This window comes from Sciurus carolinensis, chromosome 11 (assembly GCF_902686445.1).
Source record: "Sciurus carolinensis chromosome 11, mSciCar1.2, whole genome shotgun sequence".
NCBI classification, from domain to species: domain Eukaryota; kingdom Metazoa; phylum Chordata; class Mammalia; order Rodentia; family Sciuridae; genus Sciurus; species Sciurus carolinensis.
The window spans coordinates 23,597,868-23,612,330 of NC_062223.1; the positions used below are offsets into that span (position 1 = coordinate 23,597,868).

General features: G+C 35.3%; 1 protein-coding gene and 1 pseudogene across 1 annotated transcript; both read right to left on the reverse strand.

Moving 5' to 3' along the window:
* Positions 1-341: 341 nt before the first annotated feature.
* Positions 342-1,275, reverse strand: LOC124960001 (olfactory receptor 5L1-like). Its single transcript, XM_047518521.1, is given in 3 exon segments — positions 342-733; positions 736-795; positions 798-1,275. Coding segments are annotated over 3 exon segments (930 nt in total).
* A 7,669-nt stretch (positions 1,276-8,944) lies between these two features.
* LOC124960269 (olfactory receptor 5D18-like) lies at positions 8,945-9,885 on the reverse strand (annotated as a pseudogene).
* Between the last annotated feature and the right edge of the window lie 4,578 nt (positions 9,886-14,463).

Consider the following 14,463-nt stretch of genomic DNA (forward strand, 5'->3'; position numbering starts at 1 on the left):
TTTCATGGATCAGGGAGGCTGATATGAATTGTGATCCTTATGTTCTTCTTTAACTTGCAAATGTTTCATACCAAACCAAATATGTGTGTCTTAGAAGTACCATTAACCATATTCATTTAAATATCACTAATTCTTTAAAATTTAAAAAAAGTTTTGATATTTTTGAAAGATGTTTAATCCCACAGTTGTAAATTGAAAAGATACAAATATAAATGAATTGAAAAGCTCACTCATGACTACTTAGCTTGTTCCTATTCCCTGTGCTCCAACACCGCAGCCCACCTATCCACGCCTCCACCTGCATCAACTTTGCGACCTAAGTCCTGTCAAGCACACATTCTCTAGGAATGTGTTTTAGAACTGAGAGCTTTTCTAAGAGCTTCTTTTACATCCTTATTCCTCAGGCTATAGATCAGGGGGTTCAGCATGGGAATCACCACAGTGTAGAACACCATGGCCACTTTGTCAGCATCTCCAACATTGCCTGAAGGGGGTCTGCAATAAATGGAAAGGATTGTTCCATGAAAGACGACAATGGCTATGAGGTGGGAGGCACAGGTGGAAAAAGCTTTGTGCCTCCCCTCTGCAGAGTGTATCTTCAGGATGGTGATGAGGATGAACAGGTAGGAGGTGAGGATGATCACAATGGTCATAGATTCATTGAAAGTAGCCACGATGAACAGCAGCACCTCATTCACACTGACATCAGAGCAGGCAAGACTTAGGAGAGGGGTAGGTCACAGAAGAAGTGGTTGATCCCATTTGATCTGTAGAATGGGATCTCAAGGGCCAAAACAAATGAATGAGAGCAGACACTGATGCTAAAAGGTAACAACCAGAGACCAGCTCTGCACAGAGCTTCTGGGACATGATGACCATGTACAGCAATGGGTTGCAGATGGCCACAAAGCGGTCATAGGCCATCACTGCCAGCAGGAAGACCTCTGTGACCACACAAGTGCAAAACAAATAGAATTGTACCATGCAGGCTGGGAAGGAGATGGCTTTGTCCTTGGTAAAGATGTTGGCCAGCATTTTGGGCACTATGACTGAGGAGTAGCAGAAGTCCACAAAGGACAAGTGGCTGAGGAAAAAGTACATGGGAGTGTGCAGGTGAGAGCTGAGCTGGATCAGTGCGACCATGCCCAGGTTGGCCAGAACCGTGACTCCATAGATGAGAAGGAACACCAGGAAGAGAGGGACTCTCAGCTCGGGGACATCTGACAATCCCAGGAGAATGAACTCTGTCACAGTGGAACAGTTTTCCTCATCCATGTGCCCACTTTATATGTGGCTGGGGGGGAAACAAAAACAAAAGCAAAAACAAAAATTAAAAGCTATTCTTCATTATGTGATGAAATTTAGTTTTCACTGGATAAAAAATTTAAAAACTTAAAAATAAATAAAAAACAACAGAATCAATAAGTTAGTTAATTTTATCCATAGAGAATTGTTATCTGTGCTATTCAATTTAGCAATAATGAAGGCATCCCATAATGGAGATGCATAAAGCCTTTAGTTTACTTCAGAGATCACATGAAATTATTAATATTTATAAAACTTTTCTGTATGTTTGATTAGGTTTTCAAAATTGCAAGTTTGGCATTGAATCATGAGGCGTGATGTCATCATGTTATTTGATTAGCAAAATTTCTGTATAACTTTCAAAGCCATTTTACCTACTTGACTCTATAATCAATATTCCAAATATTGTGATCAAAGGAAATAAATTTTAAAACACGTGGTAAAATTTTCTGAGTTTTCCATTCTGAAAACTGATGAGATAGGCTTATTTATAATTACTGTCCCACAAGTGTTTAGGTTTTGTTTATGTATTTTAGTTGGGAAAGTAGTTATTATACTCCATATCACCATTTCTTCTATAAAATTAACCTAGTTTTTCAGTTTAATAAAGTGCCTAATGTTTGCCACAGTTTAGGTAATTAGTACTCTTGAGAACAGCCTTCCTATATTTACAACATTTTTAATGTCGGATGATCTACTTGACAATTAATTTGCTTCTCTGATTCTACCTCAAGAGCTAATCAAAGATGTGCATAGGGTATTATTGAGAAAAATAACCACTTAACATTGCAGCATTATTTATGATAAAAAATTTAGAAATGAAGTATCACAGGAAATGTTCAAAATTATTTTTTAAGTTCAAGATGATAAATGTTAAAAAGTATATGAAGGAAAATATGCTTCTCTTTAAAATATCATGACAAATAATTTTAAAGATATTAGAATTGATGCTGATAAAATGAGACAGTGAACAATAAAGCTGAGGGACAGGTAAAATAGTATCCTTATGTAATTATATGGTTTTCTTTCTCTAAATGACCAGGAAAAATGAGTTGTCCTCCACTGAGTTCAAAGTAATGCAAAATTTTGAATTTTTTTTCCTGTTTTAAGTCTGAAAAAAAAAAAAAACCAGGTGGTTAGTGGTTCACAGAGCACTGCTCCTTTACCAGGAGTTGAATATGACCACTACGTGACATTTGTCAGTGATATTTTTGGTTGTCACCATGGTAGGTGCGTGTACTTATTACATCTAGTAAGGATGCTGCTAAAAACTCTACCATCCCTCTCCCTCACCTTCACCTCCAACACAGCCAAACTCCACGGATGATACTGTAAGTCGCTGAGAAACCTGCTTTCAATTGACATTCTAAAGTGCTTTGTACAGAGCTAAAGCAATCCCTCCCTTTTCTACTTCAGAGATGGTTCATGTGTTTGTGTCCCTCCATGGAAATTCTCATGGGTGTCTCATTGCCACCCTCAGTGTTGGGGTGACCATCAGGAGCCTCTCCATGCAGGCTTGACCAGGTTGCACAGATGGAGTTGTTGTGAGAGAGAGATGTAAAAGAAGAACTGAAAATACATTTATCTCCATTGTTCATGTTGATTTTCCTCTCATGCTAGCATTTCTTATGAGATATGTGCTTCTGCAGATAAAATTGTTCTATTTCCCATTGAGAATGTTCTTTACCTCAAAAGGAGAAGTATATTTTCTTAAAGCAGTGCTTAAATCTTGACATTTCTCAAAGAATTCTCTGAGAGGAATACTACTCAGAATTTTTTTAAAAATCTATAATACTATTTCCCTCTTTTACACCTCATTCTTCTCTCACTTATGACTATAAGAGATTTCAAACATGGAAAAAAATCAAGTTTCCAGTTCCCAGAAAATATTATTCATATCCAAACATCCCCCCAAAAATAATAAGCATGTATTTCAACCCACCTATGGAGTAGGTACTCAATTCCTTTCCTTGTTTCTGAAATTGCTGTGATGGAAAATGTCATAGACTTTATGTTTGTGGATGTTTCTCTGGGATCTATGTTCCCTAAGCTACTCAAAACAATTACTGATCTCTATGGGACATCAACAAAATATCAAGAAAACTCTTGGGATTCAAACAACTGTTTTCACTATGGGAAACAACTATCCTCACTATGGGATATGAACTGGGGAAAATAAATAATGCGGTAGGTACACTTTATATTTCTCTTTTATGCATAGGTTATTATAAGCTAACTCCATTCATTCAGAGTTTATGATGAATTTTATACATGGAAAGCTACATCCAATAATTTTGTCTTTGAATTTTCATATTGCCATTATGAAATATATGGATGCATCTTTTAAGTTTGTCTAAAACTTAAGTAAGTTTTATATGCAACAGCTCCTTCCTGCAAGGTATAGGGTCTCAAGACACATTATTCTCCACAGAGTGGGGACAGTGAACCTCCTATAGTGAGAATAATAGCCATTGCTCACTTGGGCACTTACTATGTGCTATGTACTTTTCTAAATCCAACTATAACGTATTTCCTCTTTACAAAAATAAATGATATAAATAATTTTATGTCCTTTACAAATGAGGTTACTGGGCATAGACAGGTATAATTTGCCCAAAGTAACACAGAGAATCCCTGTTGGAGGTGGGACACATGCTGCTTTTCAGTTTGCACCACACATGACTATGGAAAGAGCATAGTTGCAAGGTCCCTGGGAGGACAGAGTCCCTGTGCAAAGCTGGAGTCCTTTGTACTGGGATGTCTCACCATCCCTCCATGTCTGCTCCTTTCCTGACTACTGAACTTTGACATGAACTCAGTGTTCAAACCACAGTCTGTGTGCCCCTAGATACAGCAAACATTTTAAAGTTTCATAGAAGTAAATAGTTACAGATAAACCATTCCTAAATTCTCAAAAAAACTCTTCCTAGGTTGATCTAAAGACTTTCTGAATTTAAGGAATCTTGGGTTTCATTTTACAACTAGCATTCCCACATGCCTTTTCTCCATTTCTTCAAATTCAATGACTTTCTCTTATCCATTTAAATTTTCTCTGTGAATTACTCTAATCAGGAAAAAAAAAACAAAACCAACATCCAAAACCTATGGCAAAAGGACAACTTTAAATGTTATCCATGAGTCCTGGAGTCTTCTTCATCAAGACAAATCAGTTCTTATTTTCTCTGGTATATACAAAAGTATTTTCATGGAAAAGAAAATTTACATGTATTATAGTCCATGGAGGAATATTTTGAAATCAGATATAAAGTAGACTGATGGACGTATTTGTTTAATACCAATTCAGTGTGCTAGGTGTAAACCATACAACTTTTGTCCCAAAATGAATAACTATTGAAGAGAAGATCCCATGACAGCAAAGCTAAAAGAGTATTTGCAAAGAACATGGTTGTCCATGATGAATGACATCCAGCAAATGCCATGCAGAAAGCTATTTGCTTTTCAATTCATCTTATACTTAAAGATTTGTGCGGCATTTGTAAAAGTTGGTAGATTTTTATTTCTGCAAGAGAAATGTAGGTTCAACACTCCATCATATTCAAACAAGCATCAACTTCTTTAACAAGACTCCTAAAGTACATGATAGGAAACCAATACTCAATAAGTGAAATGGAATGAAACCAAACTCCTTCTTCACAGCAAAGAAAACAAGAGCATGGAAAGAGAGAGACTGTAGAAAACAAGTAAGAGCATGGAAAGAGAGAGACTGTAGAATGGGAAAAAATCTTTAGCACCCAATATGCAAGGGGTTAATATTTAGAATATATAAAGAACTAAAAATAAACAACACAAAAACACCAAATAATTCAATTAATAAATAGACAAAAGTACTAAATACACACGTCTCAAAAGAGAAAATACTAATGGTCAACAAATACATGAAAAAAAAAATCAACATTTCTAACAAGCAGGAAAGTGGAAATCAAAACCACATTGAGATTTCATCTCACTCAGGGCAGAATGACAATTATCAAGAATACAAATAATAATAAATGCTGGTGAGGATTTGGGGATAAAAGTACACTTCTACGTTGTTGGAATAACTATCAATTAGTATAAACCATTTGGGAAATAGAAGATTTCTCAAAAAAAACTAGTAAGGGGACCACCTTTTGACCCAGCTATTCCACTCTTTGGTATATTTCCAAAGGATTTAAAATCAGCATACTACAGAGACACAATCACATCAATGTTTATAGTAGCACAATTCACAATAGCCAAGCTATAGAACCAACCTAGGTGCCCTTCGACAGATGAACAGATAAAGAAAATTGGATACATATACAAAATGGAGTATTAGCCATAACGAAGACACTTTATGGCATTTTCAGTAAATGAATGGAATGGAGACTATGATGCTAAGTGAAATAAGCTAGACTCAGAAAGTCAAGGGTGAAATGATATGCAGAAGCTAGACCAAGATAGGGGAAAAAAAGAAAATAGAGAGGCGAATCCTATAAAATTAGAAGAGGGATCATTGGAGTAGAGGAAAGGATTTGTGAGGGAGGGAGGAGGGATGATAAAGGGGAGAAATGTTGAACTGTATCTGACCAAACTTTCCTGTGAAAGTCACCATAGTGAATCTCACCATTTTGCATATCCATGAGGTACTAATTTAGAAAAAAAAAAAACTGTAAATAAATAGAAAAAAGATTAGTATACTAGAGGAAAGGGAGAAAAAGGAAGGAAGAGGGAAGGGGAAGGGGGGTGTATTGTGGACCAAATTAGAGCAAATTATATTCCATGCATGTACAATTGTGTTAAAAATGAACCCTTACACATGAGTTAAACAAACTAATAAAAGTTCTAAAAATATAAAAAGTGAGCATTAAGTAGAAAGTAAAGGTAGTTGATATAGAAAAGGTTTATCAGAATTTATCTTATGGCCACTCCATATTTTGAATAATATAAACATGAAACTTTAAACTTTTAATAATATTTGATTTTTAATTCACTTAATATATGCACCTATTCATGAGGTATAATGTGATATGTATTTTAATTTGTTCTAATTAGTTATATAGGACAGTAGAATGTATTTTGACACATCATACATAAATGGACTATAACTTCTCATTCTTATGGTTGTACATGATGTAGAGTTATACAGGTCATGTAATACCATAAATACATAGGGTGATGATGACTGATTCATTCTACTGTACTTCCTACCCCCACACTTCCTGCCCTCCTTTCCCTCCCCTCTACCTAATCAAAAGTACCTCTATTGCTCCCTAGCATCCTCCTTATTGTGAATTAGCATCTGCCTATCAGAGAAAACATTTGGCCATTGGTTCTTTGTGATTGACTTATTTCTCTTAGCACGACATTCTCCAGTTCCATACATTTACTGCCAAATGCCATAATTTTGATCCATGTATATACAGAGTAATGGTCAATACGGGTTAATTTTTCCATATATCACCTTAAATTTTTATCATTTCTTTGTGGTATGTGCAGTCAGAAATCATCTCTTTTAACTATTTTGAGATACATAATACATTACACTTATTGTTTGTGTCTTCAAAACATGAGTATTTATTTCTCCTCTCTGACTTTTTTCCTCTCCACTGCTTTCTATTCTCCCCAGACTCTGGTAACCATTATTCTACTCTCAATTTCTCTAAGACCAACTTTTAAAATTCTACATAGAAATGGGATTATGTGATATCTGTTTTTCCTTATCCTGCTTTTCCACTTCACATAATATTGTGAATTTCATTAGCAAATGAAAGTCTCTCGTGTTATAATTTCAACCACATAATATAATACTATGCAATATCATATTAGTAAAATAGTGTGTTGGCAAGTTTAAATGCAGATATTACATTTTATAAACTGTTTAATGATATTACTTTGATCAATAAACTTGCAAGTAGAAGAATGATGGATATCTTTAATTTATATATGGTAAGACCTGAGAAAATATTTGCAGTAAACTTGCCTGAATTTGAAAAAGTGATTACCTCTACTGACTTCAAAACAAACTGCTCTAAAATCTATTTGTTAAAAGCAACCCTTATTGAATTAGCTGTAATATGTTTATTTATTAAAATATTGATATAGAAATGATACTGAAACCTGTTGATCTAGAATTGAGTTTTTTCTACAAATACATTATTTAATTGGAATTAGAAACCCAAGCCCATATGCCCATGAAAAGAAATACTTTCAGGAATATTTGAAAAGTTTAGTTAGTTATATTTTATCAAAATATATAGTGTTCTTATATTTTAATTTGTGGTGTGTTTCTTATTAAAACATCAAAAAACAAACATTGTAAGAGCCAAAATAATATGATCAGAGGAAATACTTTCTTTGACCCATATAAAATTGTGCACCAAGTTACATTTTTCTTTCCCTAAAATAAATGCGAATTGATTTTTTTCACTCTATTAATAATTGTTCAGAATTTTATCTAAGCATATTAAGTAAAGAGGAGAAAAATGACACACACGTTATTCAAGCAAAAGTGAGTTTATTAAAGTAGAGATCTGGTATTTTTAATCTGCATGATGAATAGAATATGGATTTTTAAATTTTATTTTGAATAAGTATATGTTGATACTAGTTATCTTTCAACATTTAAGAGAAGTTCAAATAATTTTGTTTCAAGGTGAATGAGAATTCTGTTGAGAAGGACTCAGGAATTATGCCGTTTCTCAACAAAAAAGTGCCAAAGCATTGATAATAACTAGAAAGAAAGCATGAATAACAAGTTGGCCAGGTGTGTACCAACATTGCTTTGCAGGTAAGATCTTCTCATATCCAAGCTGTGTGTCTTAAACCTCTGGTGAAGTATAAGATGGATGTCACACTGTCACACTGGTGCATCTTCAAAACTACAGTTAGCATGTAGACCAGAGTTTTCTGAAATTTCATTTTCAGTAACCTGTATGCACTACACAGGAAATGCACACACATATACTCATACATGCAAGTTATATCACATTAGCTCAATAAAATATTTGTTGGTTCTTAGATTCATTATTGTTTTTTTCCAACCAGAATTTATTTATGCTATTTTCCCTTTAATAAAATTCTTTTTTCACTGAAATGAATCAGCAAAACTCTACCCATTCTCTTTTCCAAGGTCAAGTTCATATTACACCTAGTTTATGAAAACACCCTTCAAAAAACCTTCATGCATTTTAGCATTCTCTTCATGGTAACCTTTATGGTTCTTATTATTTCCACCATTATGCATTGATAATATACCTCATTGCTGTACTATGCTTCATTGTAACTATTATTTCTATGGTATAAGTAAAATTCCTATGTTTATTAATAGGCTTGTATATTATAAATACCTTATAAAAAGGGGGATGAAACTAATATTGAGTTATACATAGGTATCAGAGATGGAATGAATGTTGTCTTTTAATCTTCACAATCAGATTACAAACTATATTGTGTTATCACAATTTGTGATTAAATGTATTAACGATAAGAGAGATTGGTGAATTTTTACAAAAAGAGAGTCAAGTTTATTTCCTTGAAAGAAAACTCCATTTCTATTATCTTGTACAATATGATTCTATTAATTTTAATGTTATCCTTAAAACCAAACTTCAAGAACAAAACTTAAATATCAGGAACAAATGTCATGCTAATATGATGCTCAAAAAGAAGAGACTTTACTGCCCAATACTTTGCTGACAGTGTCCTTGACATCCTTATTCTCAGGCTGTAGATGAGGGGATTCAGCATGGGGATCACCACTGTGTAAAACACAGAGGCCACTTTGACCGTGTGCCTGGAGTTCTTGGAGTTGGGCACACAGTAGAGGAACAGGATGGTGCCATGGAAGATGGAGATGGCCGTCAGGTGAGAGGCACAGGTGGAGAAGGCCTTGTGCCTCCCCTGGCTGATGGCATCTTGAGGATGGTAACCAGGATGAACACGTAAGATGTGAGGATGATGAGCAGGGTGCTGACTCCATTGAATGTGGCAAAAACAAAGAGCAGCAAAGAGTTGATGTGGGGATCTGAGCATGAGAGGGAGAGCAGGGAGGAGAACTCACAGAAGAAGTGATCAATTGTGTTGGAGCCATGAAAAGACAGGTGCAGAGCAGAGCACGTTAATATCAGGGAACAGGCCGCCCCCCATGCATAGGATCCCGCCACCAGCACAGCACAGAGTTTCTGGGACATGGCCACTGTGTAGAGCAGAGGGTTGCAGATGGCCACAAAGCGGTCATAGGCCATCACTGCCAGCAGAAAGGTTTCGGTTACCACAAAGGTACAAAACAAAGAGTATTGTACTATACACTCTGAAAAAGAGATGCTTCTGTCTTCTGCAACAAGGTTTGCCAGAATCTTGGGAGCAATGGTGGAGGAACAGCAGAAATCCACAAAAGAGAGGTGACTGAGGAAAAAGTACATGGGGGTGTGCAGTTTGGGATTAATTTTGATTATGGCCGTCATCCCAATATTCCCTACCACCGTGACACTGTAGATAGTCAAAAAAAACCATGAACAGTGGGACTTTTAGTTCTGGATAATCTGAGAAACCCTGGAGGGTGAATGTAATCCCACTTTTATTTCTATCTAACAGTACCATGTTTTCTTTGGTCTGTAATATTAAAGTAAGTCTTGAAAATGAAAACAGTGAAGAATGATGTGAGGATATAGGAAACTTGATTCACTTCTTTACAGAGCCTGTAGAATGAAACAAAATCACTTCAGGATCTAGATTTTCAATATTCAAAGTAGACCACATGTTTAAATTTTAAAACGCAGGAACCATTTTTAAATTTTCTTAAGAATGCAATTATTGAAGTGAATCCTAAGTTCTCAAAAGTAATTTGGAATCTTAAGACATATGGGAAAATAATATAAAAATATGTATGACTATATTAAATAGATCTTGGCATAAAAATTTCAGCTGCCATTGAATTTTGTAAATTCACAAAAGTAAAGCCTAATATAGTTTAATGGTTTATCAGGTCAACACTGCAACCAAATTAATTTTGCATTTTGTTTACATGATACTGTTTACTGCCAGCAGCCTTAACACTTCTGTGCCTGCATTGTGAATTCCATATCTGAGCACTTTAATCTGTCTGATCCAATAAATACTATACCAAAATATATCATAATCAAGATTTCAGAGGGTATTCTTTTCAACTCTTTTCACATTGCCTCTGAATAAAATAGATAACAAAATTAGAATGAATTTTAAAGATGGTCTACTTGACTACATTGTTTTAGAGTTGACAAGAGAGAAGCCAGAGAAAGTTCGACCTTACCAATGACACAGCCCAATCTTCTCATCTGCCTTGAGCTCTTATCCTCAGACTCCTAGCCATGAGCCCATTCTTCCCTACACTAGACTCTAATCTGTATTTTAGGTCTAGATGCTAGCACATTTCCTTTGTTAATAATCACACTTTTAATTTGTGAGCAAAACCAAGGATTTCAAATATATCAGAAATAAACACATGGCACTGAAAATGCCACAGAGCATCAAAGGAAGCTACAGAATGAGATCCAGGGAACGTTTTCACGGGAGTATCCAGAGTAACTAACTGTACTGAAGAATCGACCAAAAACTTCCAATTACAAAGGCAATCTGTTTTCTATGCATCTCTGTGTGTCTCACTATCTCTCTCTGTTTCCTTGTTTCTGTTTCTGTCTCTTTGTCTCTCTGTCTCTCATTGGCACACAGTATCTCTTAGTTCCTATTGTACCATAAATGTCTGTCTATTTTTTTCTGGTAGAGTTGTCTGTGATCACATAACACAAGAAACAGTTTTCAGGTGGTGCATCAGTAAAATTTGCAAAATGAATGCAAACACATTCAAAGTCTCTGAGCTTTCTTATATTCATAAATATGGATATTTATGGCAGACTCAAATGTAAGTATTAAGTGTGACCTCAAAGAACAAAGAAATCACAAACACTCTGATTATCACATTTTTCATAACATTTCATTTATCTAAGGCCTTTAAAAATTCATTTTAAACCCATTTTACATAGAAGAGAATGACTCCTGTGATCCAAACGCTATTGTTATTTTGCTATTAAATTTATACATCTCTGTGTTCAGGAAACACAATACTGCAAATCTTCTACCCTATTGGCTTTTTCTCTCCAGTTTGCTTATTACATTTGCTCACTGAAGTCACATGTGCTTCCTGTTTTATAATCATAATGATGTTGGTAAATTTACTTTTTTCCACTAGAGTCTATTCTACCAGAATATATTTCATTTACTTATATCCTTGCCTACTCTACATTGGCTATGCCTCACAATTTGCAGAAGTGAAATAGTCCACATCCCCCCACTTTCCAGTGCTGTTCTTCCTCCTTGCACCATACCTGCTTTGAGGAACTAGGCTGAGCCAGAGCCTCAAATACAAAGCATGGCATGCAGTGCTTTCTTGTTTCTTGCAAACTCACCTTTATTTCTCAATGTAGTTCTAGAGTCACTTTCTTCCCTCTTCAGTTGTCCTTCTGATTGAAATAAATTTCAATCTTTCATTTGAATTTTAAACCTGATAAACCAAAGTTAAGATCTCTCCCGATTGGGAGGGAAACGTGTGTTTTTACACCTGTAGATAAAACCTTGGAGACCTGAGCCCTAGAGACCAGGTATTGCCCCACTCTCTAGAGGGCACAAAGCAAGCAACTAAACTAATCATCTTATCTGATAATTATTGTTTTAATTATGTGTTTTTTGATGAGCACATATAAATTCTGCATTTTATGGAGCTACTCTGTGACATTTCAATGTGTATACAATATATAATGACCAGATTAGGGTAGAGGTCAAATCTATCATCTCATCAGTTATAATTTCTTTATCTTGGGAACATCCAAAACACTCTCTACTAGCTTAGGAAATGTTCACTAATTATTATCAACTATAGTTATTCTAGTCTGCAAGGGAACATTATAAGTTATTTCTCCCACCCAGCTTCAATCTATGAACCAGCTTCTCCATACTCTGCTTCCCCAACATCTGTCCCAGGCTCTGGTAACCCTATTTTGTTGTTTACTACTGCATCAACTCTTTAGTTTCCACATGTAGGTAAAAACCTGTAGTACTTTTTCTGTACTGGTTAATTTTACTTAGTATATTTTTCACTTCCATCCATGTTGCTGCAAATTTGAGAATCTCATTCTTTTTATGACTGAATGTTACTCCATTTTTTTCTTTGCCTGCTCCATCCATCAATGGATACTTAGTTTGATTCCATATCTTGACTATTGTACATAGTGCTGCAGGAAACCTGTGAGTGCAGAAATTGCTTCTACATACTGAATTAAGTTTTTGAATTCATTTTCCAGTAGTGGGATTGCTCAGCACATGGTAGTTCTATTTCTGGTGTTTTGGGTTATACCAAGAGTGTACAAGAACTTCTCGTACTTCTCAGGCTCACCCATATTTATTACTTCTCATCTTTTTGATAATTGTCATTCTAAATGAAGTGAGATAATATATCATTGTGATTTTCATTTGTATTTTCTGATAAAGTTATTGAAATATTCACATAATTCACTCAGAGTTAATTGGGTTATTATGGGATTTTACTGAGTCATTCAAGTTGCTTATACATTGTTGATATTAATCCTTTGTTGGAAGAATAGTTTGTCCCTATTTTTTTTTCCATTTGGTGGGTTGTCTCTTTACTCTGTTGGTCATTTCCTTTGCTCTGCAGATGGTTTTTCATTTTATGTCATATCATTGGTCAATTTTTTTCTTGTCTTGCTGTGCTTTGGGGGTCATACCAAGAAAACCTTCAGCCAGATCAATATCTACAAGAATGTCCCCTATACTTCCTTCTACAACTTTCATAGTTTGGGATCTCTGAGCTATTAATGAATTTTCACTTGATGCTAGTACAAAAGATCAGAGTAAAAGATCCAAGTCAGGTATCTTTTTAAATTTGTTTCTGCACATGGATGTCTGGTGACCCCAGCACCATTTATTAAAGAAAATCTCCTTTCTCTAATGTAGTTTTTTTTTTCTTTTTTCTGTCTTTGCCCAAAGTCAGTCAACTGTAAATACATGGACTTATGTTTGTGGGCTCTGTGGTGCTCCTTATATGTCTACGCTCATTCCAGTAGCATTCTGAATATTTCTTGTACAATTCAGCCATAAAGCTGTCTATCTGATCCTGAGTGTTATTTGCTGAGGAAGTTTGTATTCCTGACACAATCTTGGTAATTACTAGAGTTCTGTTTGGTGTTTCTGCATACTAGTAGTTCAATTTTGTGCAGTTATATGTGTCTACAAATTTATCCATTTATTCTAGGCCTTCAATTTGTTGGTGCGGAGGTGTTCCTCACATACCTAATAATCACTTGTTTTTTTTTTTCTTTATAGAAAAAGAATTTTGAAGAGTTCAATATTAAGAAATAATAAAAGCTTGAGGAGACAGATATATTTAACATGATTTAAACATTACAAAACATACTCATGGTATCTTATTATATCTGCAATTTTTATGTTTTTCTGTATAAGTTAAAAGTAAATTTAATTTGAATAAAATAACTATGATGTAGAATGGAGAAGGAGGGTTTATTTATTTATTTATTTATTTGAGTGAGGGACACACAGCTTCATGGTTTTCAACATGACAGATGCAAAGAGGGTGAGACACCTTACCTTTATTCTCTCTCCCCTGCCCTTGGTAGAAACACCCATGGCTATAGATACTGCGGCCATGGAAACACAATCTGGACTAGAGATCAACACTTCCCAGTTCATCAGCTGATTTTAAGGTTTGCAGGATAAGTACCTCAATAAATTCCTGTTGGAAAATAAATATATACATTTTTCCTGATTACACGTTTTTTTCTAATATCCAGTGGAGAGGAAAGTAGGTTGTTTGGTGTTCCCTAAGTTCAATACAGAACATAATTTTTAAAATTCATTCATATTTTCAAGACTAAAATTGGAGTATTGGACTGCTGGTTCCCCACCGAGCACTGCTCTTTCCAGGAGAATCTGATTGCATTGGGAAAGTTGTCAATGTCTGGGAGAGTTTTGTTCCCACAGCAGGGAGGAAGGGCTACTGATGCCTGGGTGCAATGGTGCCCAGCTCCTCACTGTGCACTTCTGTTCCTTCCCACTACTCTCCCTAGCCCAGCACAGAACATACTATCTGAATTTATTTCATGGTCCCTATGC